Raw genomic sequence first — 13,253 nt, 5'->3', positions numbered from 1 at the left:
GATTTTGTTGGCGCGAAATTGTTCAATTTTACAGAAAATTAAAAATTGTTGCTGTATAGTACAATAAAAATACATTTACAAAACCCATAATTTTCTGCAACAACTTTATATTACTATGACCTCAATAAATGAAGACCAACTGCCCGATTTGCTGCCATTATACTATAAAAGAGTATTCCCGTCAGTAGAATTCTATCGATGGCTAAGTTACGGTAAGTATTAAGACATCAAAATGAATAGAATAATGTTGAATTTATTACATAGGTAAGGCTGAATGCTTCTCGAGGCGAGAGATTTCATTCACTCTGTTTGGCGATATTTACCTTCGCTATCAATCTTTCGACACTTACCAAGACTTCCTCAATGAACTCATTAAAAAATATCCCATTAAAATTGATGTTGGTGCCATATATGACTTTAAGCCTAAAGACCAAAATAGGTTTACAACATTAAAACCCAAATTGAAGGAAATAGTTTTTGATATTGATATGACTGATTATGACAATATAAGGATCTGTTGCAGTGGGGCCAATGTTTGCAATAAATGTTGGAGATTTTTGGTCATTGCTGCAAAATCTATTGATTGCACTTTGAGGGAAGATTTCGGTTTTGAACATGTTTTATGGGTGTTTTCAGGGAGAAGAGGTAACAGTTGTTGCTTTACTAATTTACTAAATAATTAAACTCGCACCTCTAGGCATTCATGCATGGGTGTGTGACCAAACAGCCAAAGAATGTGATGATAATGAACGCTCTGCGATAGCAGAGTATTTTAATATTTTTGATAATTCAATGAGCAACGGCAAAACAGTGAAGTTGCCAGGAAACATTAGTACAAAAATACAGTATGTAGTATTTTCTAGTATGCTTAGGAAATTTTTAATTAATTTACAGGAGAGATCTGGAAATAATTAATAAATATTTCCGTTCTATCATTGAAGAACAAGATTTGTTGGGCACTGCTGAAAGGCTAGATAAATTCATGAATTTTATTGAAGGAGATATAAAAGCTCCAATTAAAGAAAGGATGAGTTCAGTTGAAGGTTCATGGGCACGTTGGGAAATATTTAATAATACTTTTTTAAACATGTGCCAGAAAGTGAGAAGCACTATGTTAAACTTCATATTTAAATATACATACAAGAACGTTCTAGAATGAGGTACCAAGATATGGAAAAAACCTTGTTGAAGAGTTGAAATTGCAAATTTGTTATCCAAGGTTGGACATACACGTCACAAAAGGAACTAATCATTTGTTGAAAGCGCCTTTTTGCATTCATCCCAAGACGGGCAAAGTGTGCATTCCATTCAGTATTAGGCAGGTAGACAGTTTCGATCCCAATAAGGTGCCCACTATAGAGTTCGTTAAAACCCTGACAAATATTTTTTACCTTTTAATAATCCTTTTATTTTAGCTTGATTATAAAAGAAGTGGACACCTATGATAAAAAAACCAAAGAGCAAGGAGATTTGCAAGATGTAGAAGAAGAATTACCCTCCAAAAGGCCGAAAATTAAAGACTATAGGAAAACCAGCCTTTTGAAGCCTGTGAATTTGTTTATGATGTTTATAAAGAATTTAGAAAAGGACTGCAATATTGAATCTCTTAGATAATTTTTTAATATGGTTGTTAGTGTTGCAAGTTAAATAATGCAAACTATCACCTTTTTCAAAATAAAACGTAAAATAATTAATATTATTATTAGCCTCCCTCACAAGTCATCAGCGGAAATGGACGAAATTTCTCCGTTGTCCTTGCAGTACGTTGCATATTACATAAATGCTTCATTAATCTACAACATCAACAGTTGTTTTTAAAATAGTCTTTTTTCAAAGATCTAAAAAAGGCAAACGTGGTGACAACTTTTAAAAAGGGAGATAATGAACTGGTATATGTACACATTGCTCGTCGTGTCCAGTTTTTGACAAAATTATAAATCGCCGAATTATTAATTTCCTAGAAAGTTCGAATTGCCTGTAGGTTTATTGATTAAAGTATGAACATCACATTGTAGTAGGAGAGTAAACAAATTTTATTTTGGGTGTGTGATGGATAACAATTTCTTGGAAACAATAAAACAGAAAGGCAGTAGCAAGTCATAAAATAAAAAATACAAACTTCTATTTGCAAGAAAAATTTGCAGACAAATATACCTAGGAAATTTTCTTTAAAATTTCCAAATGAATACGACCTTTCCTCACATCCACATCGATTACTTTTACTTCTAATACATTCCCCAAATGCACTGCAAGCCCCTTCATGAATTTGCTGTGCACTAAACCGTCTCTTCCTACCCCAATATCTACAAATGCTCCAAAAGACGTGACGTTTTTGACTCGTCCAGTAAGAATTGTGCCCACAACGAGATCCTGGATACTTATCACGTCCTTTTTAAATAAAGGCGTCCTACTTATCTCCGACCGTAAATCATGGTTCAGCATTTTACCCAACGCATCGAAAATTAATTGAATGGTCTGTTTGTTGGTTTTTAGCGTTTCAGCTAAGTCATCGAAGTCGTACATTGTAACTTTAGATTTGAAGGTTATGATGAATTTTTCAGTGCCAATTTCCTTTTCTTTTAAATTTAGTTTTTCTGGAATTAGAAATTGATAATTCAATCAAAGATGTTAAAATATAATTAATACTTACTAAGTATGCGCCGTACGACGGGATACGATTCTGGATGTATGATCGTCGCATCTAGAGGAGTAGTGTTGGATTTCGAATAAAAATCTTCGTAATAATTAGGGTCCATGGGAGCGACCCTTAGAAAGCCTGCGCATTGTTCGAATATTCTCTCTCCTATCCCAAACACTTTGAGAAGTTCCTTTCGATGCGTAAAGGGGCCATTTCGATCTCTGTACTCGATTATCTGAGTGGATCTTTTATCCGATAATCCTGCAACTCGCCTGAAAACATAGTTCTACCATTCAGAATTTCATATAAAAAACTGCTTTATTCTAAAATTAATAAGGATATTTTGTTAAAAACACGGATTTTGTTGAAAATAATCAAAAAATCATAGGGTTATTCGAGCGAGTAAACACGGTAAATACTGTGCTTCATTGGTCTTTCGCTCGCTTAACTCTTATGTAATTCTTAATTGACTGTTGCTTTTGCTATTTGACAAATCCGTTTTTACCAACAGATTTTACACATAGAGAAATACTACCTTAACAGACATTGAGAAGCTGTATTTAGGTCTACTCCCACGAAGCTCACACATTCAGAGACGACCTCGCTTAATGCTTCTTCTAATTGCTTCTTTTTAATATCCAATTGATACATTCCCACTCCTAAGTGGGATGGTTCAACTTTCACTAATTCGGCCATAGGATCCTGGATTCTCCGCGCCAACGAAACTATGGAAAGAGAGCTTTATTAGTTTTATTGGAAACTTGTCATTTACTCCTTAGAATTACTAAGAGTCTACGTGATTTTCAGGATTTCTGATTGATACCGTAATTTTAAATAGGCTCTCCGAAAACTCAGAAAAGGATCAACCAAAGACAGACCTGCGCTAATAATATTAGGGTCCAAATTTCCAAATTCCTTTTTAGCCTCCGGGCTGCAGCTATAGATAGATGCTCCATCTTCGCTCACAATTGTATACTGTACATCCACGGGGAAAAAGAAATCCTCACGAATTAAACTTGAGATCCATTCCTCCGTTTGTCTGCACGCAGTACCATTTCCTATAGCTATTAGGTTACAGCTAAACATAACATCATTATAACTTTACTTGTCTTATCCCCTTCATCAACTTACTTGTATTCAGCTAGAAGGTCTTTGATAACCTTTTCACCGCGATATTCATTTCTCTTATTGTGGGGATAAACAACGTTCTGCGCCATTAATGATCCAGTCGGAGAAATAAGGGCCAATTTACATCCGTTCGTGTAGCCTGGATCTATGCCGAGGATGGATTTTCCCTTCATGGGAGGAGATAAGAGCAAATGCTTCAGGTTATCGCTGAAGATTTTGCAAGACTCCTTTTCGGCCTTCAATTTCAGATCTGCTCTAATTTCCCGAGTAATGTGTGGTGTTACTGGAAAATGTAGCTTTAAAGAGTCATGGAAAAAATTTGGTTATGATTTGAAAGGTCTGTCGAATGAGGATTTACAAAACTAAACATACAAAAACTAAAGTGAACAAAATAAAAATACAAGGGTTCAGGGTCGTTCGGGCCATTTTGACAATGTCAACCTCAACGGCACTGCAGATATTGAAATCAACGAAGAGCCAGTACGAAATTACTTCATTTATGCTGGTCAGCTGCGAAAACTACCAAGGTAGAAATGTGAGGACAAAAATCAAGAGTAGCGGCAGCAGATGTGTTCTGTGAGCGAATTCCGGAAAGTTCAAAGAAGGTGGCTTAGTTTGGCAGCGCAATCCGCAGTAGAAGAAAGGCAAGTCTTCGAAGTTGATACCTATCGAGGAAGGCTCTTAATAAAGTCATTAAACGGTTCAACAATGTAGTTCAACAACAGAATTTCATGAACCTTTAGGGCAAAATTAAACAGATTGGGAGATTAAATACTCATTGCAATGGGAATTTTCATAATCAGAACCCCGTGTTTCGCAACAATAACGAGGTATAGTAAGGCTATATGTCATGAAATTTATATCTTTGGCATTACTACTTACTTAATCTTTGAAAAGCGTCTTCAATAGCCTTCTTTATAATAACTTGTCTTTGCCCATCACATGTAGTTACGTTAACCCATTTTTTTGTGCAGAAAGACCTAAACTGCATCTCAAAAAACTCTGGAATTTCAATTTTTACGCTAAGAATTTTTAACGATTCTCCCCTATTAATTGCCAAAATCTGAAAATTCAAAATTACATTAAATGATTATGCTATATTTAAAAAATTACTTACTTGATGGGACTTCAAATAATCAACCGCTTGGTTGAAGTCGAAATACAATTCAAATTTAGCCTCCTCCAAAGAGGAGTCCTTTTTCATATGTTCCTTCTTTTTAAGCGTTTTTAATGATTTCTCTTTCACTTGTCTACATTTTTTTGTTTGCAGCCTAAAGGTAGATTTGGCTCGCCTGAAAAATGTTAAAAAAGCGTTGTTGTCATTCCCAAATTATGCACTTACAATTCCCTTAAAAAAGCGATTAAGTCTATGTGTGTTGCGATCTCCGTTGCAACAATATGCACGATTCCTTTCTCCACGTCGTCGATAGTGTTCACCTGTTTTACGTTAGTATCCACATACTCGGCAAGATTAATTAATGCAGTATTATTTAAAATGTGAAGTGCTGGCTCTTCTAAACCACACTTCCTAGCTCTATCGGCCAAAGAGCCTTTGGATTCGGGTTTAAAGGGCGCATACTAAGAAATTTATATCTCTACTTTACATGAATTTTGTAACACCGTGAAGAATGCTTACGATATACTCTAATTCTTCCAAAGTCCTTGCTGCGCAAATGTTGCTTTGCAATTTATCGTCTAGTTTACCCTGTTGGGCCGCAACAGTCTTGGCAACCACTACCATTCTCTTTTTTAAGTTGCAAATCTCATCATAATCTTCTTTTGTCGTTCTTAAAACGTCTGGAGTCATGTCCCCAATTACATTTTTTCTATATCTAGCGATAAAGGGAATGGTATTGCCCTGTTCCCAGAGTTTGATTAGATTTTGCGCTGTTTGCTCGTCGATTAAGGATTTTTCTGCTAATAATTCAGAGTCTTTCCAAAGAGGAATAACTTCTTCAGTTGAGGAGTTCAAACTGGAGTGTGATAAATTGATAGTTCTTATTGGCGATATTGTTCTAGCTTTCTTAATTTTTTTGGGCTCTGTTTGTGAACGACCTGACACAGTTTTTTTCCTGGAGGTGACTTCCAAATCAATAGGATCTTCAGAATGTTTTCGCTTCTATAAATCTAGTTTTATTTTATTATATTTAAGCAAATTCTCTGTTACCTTTTGAAGAATTTTGGAAGTGGAATCCAAATCCTCATCTTCATCACTAGTTAAAATTACTATAGTTTTAATTTTCTAAAAATAAAAATTTATAAGTAAAAAAGGAAATTTGGGAGTATGCTCCCGTGAACTTTTAATTATTAATACATTTCTTTTTTTTGGTTTTGAAGTTTTTTTGATTATATTTCTCTCAGGACGAAGAGCCTCAAGTTCGGAGTCTTCATCGCTAGTTATCAGTGAAATCTCTCCAAGCAGCTTCTTGGCCTGTACAAGCATACAAAAATAATAAATAATGGGTAATGACACAATGAGACTGAGTTTGCCATTAGTCCCAATATATTTATTTATTATATCTACCTAATAGACAGAATGAAACCCCTATAAGGTAACATACCTTTGGTTGTTTCAGTTTCTTAAATACTAGTGTGTCAACTTCGCTATCGGAAGTCAGTAAATCTGGTTCAGGCAGTGATTTTCTCTGAAGAAAAACAACAGAAATAAATATTGTATTATTACATGTTCTAAGCATTTTTGTTCCTTATTTAATCAAACATTGACTTATAACATCTTCCTGAGTAATGAGCCTACTAGAAAAGAAAGAAAACGATATACAAAGAGAGAGATATGTACTTGTGCAGACAGAATGGATCATTTAGTTATAACTCAAACCTTTCTTAAGATATAAAGCTAAAAGGTGCAAGAATGTTCATATTTTGAACATTATCGTCTCTAAAACAATTGTAAAGCGACATACAGTGACTTACAGCTTAAATAATGCTGATATTAAGATAATCTAACTCGTCTTAGGGCTACAATCTTTATTTTGAAAAAATGACATAATAAAATTTATTTAATGTGAGTGTTTTAAAAGCATATAAACCAATATTTTGCAAAATGCAAAATTACAAAATTAAGAAAGGTAACAAACTCCTATAAATTAATATGGAACTGCTAATACTTGGTCGGTTTTCCCTTATTATCAATGACTGCCTGTAGACGTCTAGGCATTGTTTTTACCAACTTTCTTGTGTTTTCTGGGATAATGGTGTTCTAAGCTTTAATAACTTATTTTTATTAGATATTGGGTCATTGTGCACTAAATTTTTTAATGTCAACAACAAGTTTTCAATTACCTTTTAATCTAGTGACTGGACTGGTGTTTTAGTAGCATTTGGGCAGTTATAAAGCAACCAACTACTGACCTTGACCCTGACCTGGCTTTGAATCCCAGATGATGCACGTTTGGGGTCGTTATAGCAATAAAAGGGTTATTATTGGTTATAGCAATAAAGGGTAATTATAATTTTTGAGCATTTGGCATAAGATTTTGTCTACAGGCTGTCCTGAATAAGAATGCACTCTACAGGGATCTTATAAACCATAAGGAATAGAGAGGTAGTTAAAATAGAGAAAAGTTGCGTCTTTCTGTGTTCTGCAAAATCATATCTTTAAATTTATTAACTTATATGCTTTAAAACATTCATATTAATTTCATTTCAATATATTGTTTTTTCAAAATAAATATTGCGCCACCGAGGCAAAGTTGTAGGCAAAAGGTAGTTTTTTCCAATGTGGAATGGCATTATTTAAGCCGTGAGCCACTGTATGCTAAGTTTCTCAAAAAATTTAAAGTATACATGTGAAATAGTATAGAAATACACTACAAAATAAAAAATACTTGCATTTGCATTAATTCTAGACGACTTTCTTTGAATTGGAGCTTCATCCTCGTCTGAACTATCATGCACCATTTTTGTGCTTTTCTTCTATTCAGGAATCAATCTAGAGTAGAATTATATAATTTCTTCGAAAGCACATTTCATACATTTGCAAATTTAGCAAAGAAAAATAAAGGCTTATTTTCAAATACAACATAAAAATATAATAATATTTAAATGAGGTTAGAGTAACACCACAACAAGCTATGATGCTTGAATTCATGTAAATAAGCAAGAAATATAGCAACGTCGACATTATCAGAATCGGCCATTTTATACATTTATTTGTTCCCTACTCCACATTTTTTTGTCTTTACTTTGAGGAAAGAAATAGAATCCGAATACTTAAAAAATAAATTATTTCCATTCTTCTAAATGATTTAAATTACAAATCATAGATGATCCATATATCGTTCACGTTCTTCCGCATTCGAGTCAAAAGGAAATACGCTGTTACCAACACTGCTTTATGGCTTGAATGTGGTAATTTTTGTTCTCCTAACCTTAATCTGCAAACCTAACTTTTCTGTTTTTGTGGTGTGTTGTTTTGATGCTCAACATCTTAGTACCAGTGCCTTGTAAAGCCTCCACCATTAAACTGAGTTCGAGCTTGAACCATGTTCAGCATTCTAGCAAACAGTTATTGAAAATAAGGACTAAAGTTCAATATACTTAATGGAAGAAGACTATGATGAAAGACATTGGGACAATGCAGACCGCGATGAGGTAAGCCTCCTACCTTTGAACTTTATTATTTTGCCTTCACACTATAGGAAAGCTCACAACTCAAATATCTGATATCATTTCTAGTCTGAAGTCCTGGATGAATCGGAGTCTCCAGAACAAATCTTGGCTGACTGTGCTGTTAAATTTGCAACTCCAGATTACATCATGGAGCCTGGTATATTTTCCCAGCTTAAAAGATATTTCCAGGCTGGTGGAAATCCCCTACAAGTAATTGAGGAGCTCTCACACAATTATACTGCTGTAGCTCAAATGGCTAATTTAATTGCCGAATGGCTAATTATTGGTGGTAGGTTTGTGTCAAATACACTGTAAAATGATGCTTCAAAATCCTATAAACTAATTGTTGCATGCTGCTGCTGTTAAAAATTTTCATTAGAAATTATCCGTTTTTGCAGGTTAAATGGTGCTTATTATTGTTTGGCTCAGAAAGACTATATTCAAAAAGAAAAATGAAATTTTATGCAATGGCAATGTTTTCTAGCTGTAAAATAATAATTTGCCAACATTATACCAGTTTTTGGTTGCCCTATTTCATATAGTGCTTAGTTTAGTTAAACATTTCTTTTAATAATTTAATTATTAGGGGTTAAAGTGCAAGATGTTCAAGCTATGGTAGAGAACCATCTGAAAGAAATGATTCTAAAGTCTTTCGACCCAAAAAAGGCTGACACAATTTTCACAGAAGAGGGAGAAACTCCTGCCTGGTTAACTCAGTTGATTGAGCATCCTACTTGGAGGTCCCTAATTTATCGACTTGCTGAGGAATATCCTGACTGTTTAATGTTAAATTTCACCATTAAGGTAATGGATAACATAGGGGTTAATCTTATAGAGTTTTACAGTAGCCAAGTAAATTACAGCTTATATCCGATGCAGGCTTCCAAGGGGAGATAACAAGTATATCCACCGCTGCACAACAATTGGAGGTATTTTCAAGGGTTTTGAAAACTTCAATTACTAGTTTTCTTACTAACCCTGAAGAATGGCAAAAAACTAGTCAGGAATGTGCAGTTAGTTTTTGTTGATTTTTGATAATTTAATTTCTATTCTAATTGCATGAGTTTTGCAGAAAATGGTATGTCATGGGCAGCACACCTATGTCTATAGTCAACTGGTGATTCATATATTAGCTAGAGAAAATAAGGGTGGGTCCAGTATGAAGAGATTATCTCAGGAAATTATGAAATGTGCTCAGAAAAAGTAAGAAATGTTACTGAGGTCTTTACACTTATTATTTATCAGAATCTCTTGTTATGAAGTGGAAATGACATCACGCCTATAACAATGGCACTAAATGGGGCAGCTGGTTATCAGCTGGCTTCTCAAGCTTTGAGCGCCATGTTATCCAAAAACACACTTAATCCAGCAGACATCTCTGTTCTATACAAGACCTACAACTCACCTGATCCACCTCCACTTGATTTGATTAGAACGCCACAATTCTTAGGTAATTTAACATTATAAAAAAAGAACATTGATTAGGTAATAATAAATATTTCAGAATTATTGGTCGACGCACTTTTCAAGGCAGGAGTGAAATTAAACCCTGACCATAAACCGAAATACATTCATTTACTGGCCTATGCAGCCAGCGTCAGCGAGGTGCAACAGAAAAAAGGTAGCTCAAAGACTTATGTTATTGAAAGATTATTAGATTTTTCTTACAAACGCACAATAACGTGGCTTTTATGTTCGCATTTGCGAGTCGAAAGTAGTACTTTACCGTTTTAGTAGTATTTTAATATTGATCAAGCCTCGCTTCGCGCCGTTTTGTCAATTGCAATCGATGTTATAACTTGTTAGGTAAATAACTGTCATTTAATTTAGGCCAAAAGAGAGTGTGCAATAAAGAAGAGCTCCAACCCACCATAAGGGCGATTGAGACAGTGCATAATATATGCAACGGTAACAAGGGCAGCAGTGAGCTTATGGCCGAATTGGCCACTATTTACCACTCGTTGAGGTATAAGATTTACTAAATATGAACATGTAGAATCCGTTTTTTTTGTTACTTTTAGGTTCCCAGTTGTGTCCTTGGGTGTAATACGATGGGTAGAGTGTACAGTAACTGAACCTAGCTACTTTAAACTGTCAACAGAACACACTCCCATACATTTGGCATTATTGGACGAAGTGGTTACGTGTCATACTTTGTTGCATAATCAAGTGTTAGATTTGCTTATTCGATTATTTGAATCGAAACAGGATGAATTGGAGATTTTAGTGCAGGTACGAATGTATAGAATATACAGGGTAATTCATTAACAATAGAACAGCTGAAAGCTGGAGATGTTATACGTCAAATAGTGACGATTGGAAAAAATATGCTTTATCAAAATGTTGATAGTTTTGAATATATACAGGGTATTGAAAGTTAAGATTTTAATTCATTTTTTGCTATTATTCTGAAAATATCTAACTTAGTCATTTGAAAATTTGTATAGTTATGTATTTTTAGGTGACAAACTATATAATCTTGCAAATGAAAATACACTTGGTTTGTTTCACTATTAACTTCTCATATTATTGAATTTAAACATGGTGTTTGTTAAATTGATTTTTTTTTTAAAACGAATCGATATATCAAAATAAAACAAGAATACATAATCCATGAAAAAATTATTGCTCTCTCAAATTTTGAATCAAATTTCATGTTAGATATACAAAGTAAAAAGTTATTAACTGTAAATGCTGTAAAATTGACCGTAATTGGCGCCCTCTACTAGCAATGCGGAAATTTCAGACGTATCTTATTCTTTACCTAAAAAAGTATAACCTTGCGAATTTTTAAGTGTTTAACCTAGATATTTTCCGAATAATGGCAAAAAAGTAAATTAAAATTTTAACTTTCAATACCCTGTATATCCGAAACTATCAACTTTCAGATAAAGCATATATGCTCCAATCGTCACTATTTGACGTACAATATCTCCAGCTTTCGTTTGCCGCATCATTAATAAATCACTCTATATAAGGCACAGAGATTTTGTCGGGTCTTATTGTGTTTCAGTTTTTTCAATGTGTATTTTTTTAGCTGGAAATGCGAAAAATGGTATTGGATAGGATGGTAAATTTGCTGTGTTCAGGTTGTGTGGTTCCAGTGGTTAAATACATTAAACAGTGCTGGCAGAGAGGAGATACCGACATATCTTTGATTCGTTACTTTGTGACAGAGGTATGTATTTTTTTAATAACTTTTAATTTATTGCCAATAAATTGGCCAAATCTTCCTGTGGCCTGAAAATGAAGTTTCTATTAATTATCCTTATTTTCAGGTACTGGAAACTATTGGGCCTCCATACAGTTCCGAATTCGTCCATTTATTCATGCCGATGGTGGAAAATGACGAAATTACGGGAACAATGCGCGGAGACGGTGAAAACGACCCGGTTTCCGAATTCATTGGTAAGTTTTACATTTTATGGAATTTTACGTCAGATAATTCTTATAAAATTGTAATAAAATCTCCACCTTTTTAAGCCTTTTAACGTTTAATTGACTGTTACTTTTTTCATATTTCAGTGTATTGTAAAGCCAACTATACCCAAATGATTTAACTGCCAGACTACAAAGAAGTGGGATAATAAGTTCGACAGGTATTTTTATTCAACGCTGGTTCTGGTTTTGTCCTCAGAAATAAAAAATATAAAATACTTTAAATGAGGTCAGTTTCCTTTTTCTATTTCGTACCTTTAGTAAAAAAATTTTAAGGTTACATACACTAAATCTTTGTTTTATATTTATTATAAATATGAAAATCCTGCCTGAAAAAAGTAATATAAAATACATGATTCATGAGGCTTACGGGCTTACTCTCTGTTAGACTCTCGTCTGGCTCAAATTGGAGTAGTGTAACGATGAACTTGTGAACCTTGTCTTAATTCACTTTTTCTGTACAGGAACATGACTGAAGATTATTGTGATGACTGAAAATTTATCTGAAATAAAGAAGAAAAGTAACTGTTTAGTGGTTGTTTGCTTATTGCGGTTGTATTTAAGTAGATGTGCAAGTTTCCTGACAAGACAAAAGAACTACATAATACTTTTTACTACATTATCAAAGCATTAATTCACAATAGTGATTTACGCATGAAAGTAATTTGAATTTTCATACTTCCCGTATTATTCTGGGCAAATAAGTTTGTGCGGTACTAAAGAGTTTAGTAATAAAATAATGATCATTATTTTAAATCATGATTTAATTGATGTTGGTTGGCGAAATGTAGCTGCGTTGGTATACTGTTTGATTTGAAAGCGAGCGTTCTTTAACGAATCATGATAATTCACTAAAAAACCAGGAAAATGGGTTTCTTCGACATGTGGAAAATTAATTAACATTTTTAAATTAAAAGGCAGACGGTCTCTGAAAGGCGCCGTATGCATAAATCGGTTCCCTGATATGAATTGCTTCTTGGAACCGTTTTTACGTCTTAAGTGGGCAACTGGGGTTGATGTCCCCCTAATCAATTAAAACTGGCTCATATAATTAGGGTTTTTATTACCTCCTGGTCACATTCGAGTACACTTCGCTGATATTTCGTTTAAAATCCCAATCTTCGACTCCCGTCGCCCCATCCTGAGTGTAAAGCCATTTACTGGCATCTTCAGAATAGCTCCTCTCTACAGGGCCATCTCCGTTCTATGGCACTTCCTTATGTTAAAGAGCGGTTTGAAGTGGCGATTTAGCGGGAGTCCGGCTGGAATTATCGTTCTACTTAATTTTGAGCGAGGAACGCGCCTCCAAAAATTAAAGCATTAGCCACAATTTACACGATTTATAGTGTGTTGTGAAAAACCATTGGATCATAGCTGACCATAAACTTACATTGTAAACATACGGCAGCTGTCAATTGTT

The 13,253-nt window shown here is 34.3% G+C and overlaps 3 protein-coding genes across 3 annotated transcripts; 2 read left to right on the top strand and 1 right to left on the bottom strand.

Annotated features, from left to right (window-relative positions):
* The first annotated feature begins 56 nt into the window (after nucleotides 1–56).
* DNApol-alpha50 (DNA primase small subunit) lies at nucleotides 57–1,614 on the top strand. Its single transcript, XM_066393425.1, has 6 exons — nucleotides 57–212; nucleotides 265–645; nucleotides 698–845; nucleotides 895–1,099; nucleotides 1,155–1,360; nucleotides 1,416–1,614. Exons 1-6 carry the CDS (start codon nucleotides 116–118, stop codon nucleotides 1,612–1,614), a joined length of 1,236 nt encoding a protein of 411 aa, XP_066249522.1. The 5' UTR covers nucleotides 57–115.
* A 529-nt stretch (nucleotides 1,615–2,143) lies between these two features.
* On the bottom strand, nucleotides 2,144–7,705 carry LOC136410890 (uncharacterized protein YdcI). Its single transcript, XM_066393253.1, has 13 exons — nucleotides 7,616–7,705; nucleotides 6,328–6,411; nucleotides 6,081–6,197; nucleotides 5,934–6,008; nucleotides 5,403–5,885; nucleotides 5,109–5,344; nucleotides 4,884–5,058; nucleotides 4,649–4,829; nucleotides 3,770–4,049; nucleotides 3,517–3,716; nucleotides 3,174–3,363; nucleotides 2,651–2,910; nucleotides 2,144–2,594 (listed from the first exon to the last, which is right to left on the bottom strand). The coding sequence occupies exons 1-13, from the start codon at nucleotides 7,682–7,684 to the stop codon at nucleotides 2,155–2,157; spliced, it is 2,790 nt and encodes a 929-aa protein (XP_066249350.1). The 5' UTR covers nucleotides 7,685–7,705; the 3' UTR covers nucleotides 2,144–2,154.
* Nucleotides 7,706–8,224: 519 nt separating this feature from the next.
* TH1 (negative elongation factor complex member TH1) lies at nucleotides 8,225–12,197 on the top strand. Its single transcript, XM_066393312.1, has 12 exons — nucleotides 8,225–8,377; nucleotides 8,462–8,684; nucleotides 8,982–9,199; nucleotides 9,259–9,408; nucleotides 9,468–9,598; nucleotides 9,658–9,845; nucleotides 9,900–10,016; nucleotides 10,226–10,361; nucleotides 10,417–10,627; nucleotides 11,433–11,573; nucleotides 11,674–11,803; nucleotides 11,921–12,197. The coding sequence occupies exons 1-12, from the start codon at nucleotides 8,327–8,329 to the stop codon at nucleotides 11,953–11,955; spliced, it is 1,731 nt and encodes a 576-aa protein (XP_066249409.1). The 5' UTR covers nucleotides 8,225–8,326; the 3' UTR covers nucleotides 11,956–12,197.
* The last annotated feature ends 1,056 nt before the right edge of the window (nucleotides 12,198–13,253 follow it).

Source organism: Euwallacea similis, chromosome 9 (genome assembly GCF_039881205.1).
Source record: "Euwallacea similis isolate ESF13 chromosome 9, ESF131.1, whole genome shotgun sequence".
In the NCBI taxonomy this organism is placed as follows: Eukaryota; Metazoa; Arthropoda; class Insecta; order Coleoptera; family Curculionidae; genus Euwallacea; species Euwallacea similis.
This window is presented reverse-complemented; position numbering and strand designations above follow the sequence as displayed.

Bases quoted from the DNA above. Each gene is read 5' to 3' on its own strand.
- DNApol-alpha50 (XM_066393425.1), top strand. From the start codon at position 116: ATGACCTCAATAAATGAAGACCAACTGCCCGATTTGCTGCCATTATAC. The intron at 846-894 runs GTATGTAGTATT...ATTAATTTACAG, and splicing joins AACATTAGTACAAAAATACA to GAGAGATCTGGAAATAATTA. The intron at 1,361-1,415 runs GTTCGTTAAAAC...CTTTTATTTTAG, and splicing joins AATAAGGTGCCCACTATAGA to CTTGATTATAAAAGAAGTGG.
- LOC136410890 (XM_066393253.1), bottom strand. From the start codon at position 7,684: ATGGTGCATGATAGTTCAGACGAGGATGAAGCTCCAATTCAAAGAAAG. The intron at 5,886-5,933 runs GTAACAGAGAAT...CTAGATTTATAG, and splicing joins CTTCCAAAATTCTTCAAAAG to AAGCGAAAACATTCTGAAGA. The intron at 5,059-5,108 runs GTAAGTGCATAA...AACATTTTTCAG, and splicing joins ATCGCTTTTTTAAGGGAATT to GCGAGCCAAATCTACCTTTA.
- TH1 (XM_066393312.1), top strand. From the start codon at position 8,327: ATGGAAGAAGACTATGATGAAAGACATTGGGACAATGCAGACCGCGAT. The intron at 9,200-9,258 runs GTAATGGATAAC...AGTAAATTACAG, and splicing joins TGTTAAATTTCACCATTAAG to CTTATATCCGATGCAGGCTT. The intron at 11,574-11,673 runs GTATGTATTTTT...CCTTATTTTCAG, and splicing joins TTCGTTACTTTGTGACAGAG to GTACTGGAAACTATTGGGCC.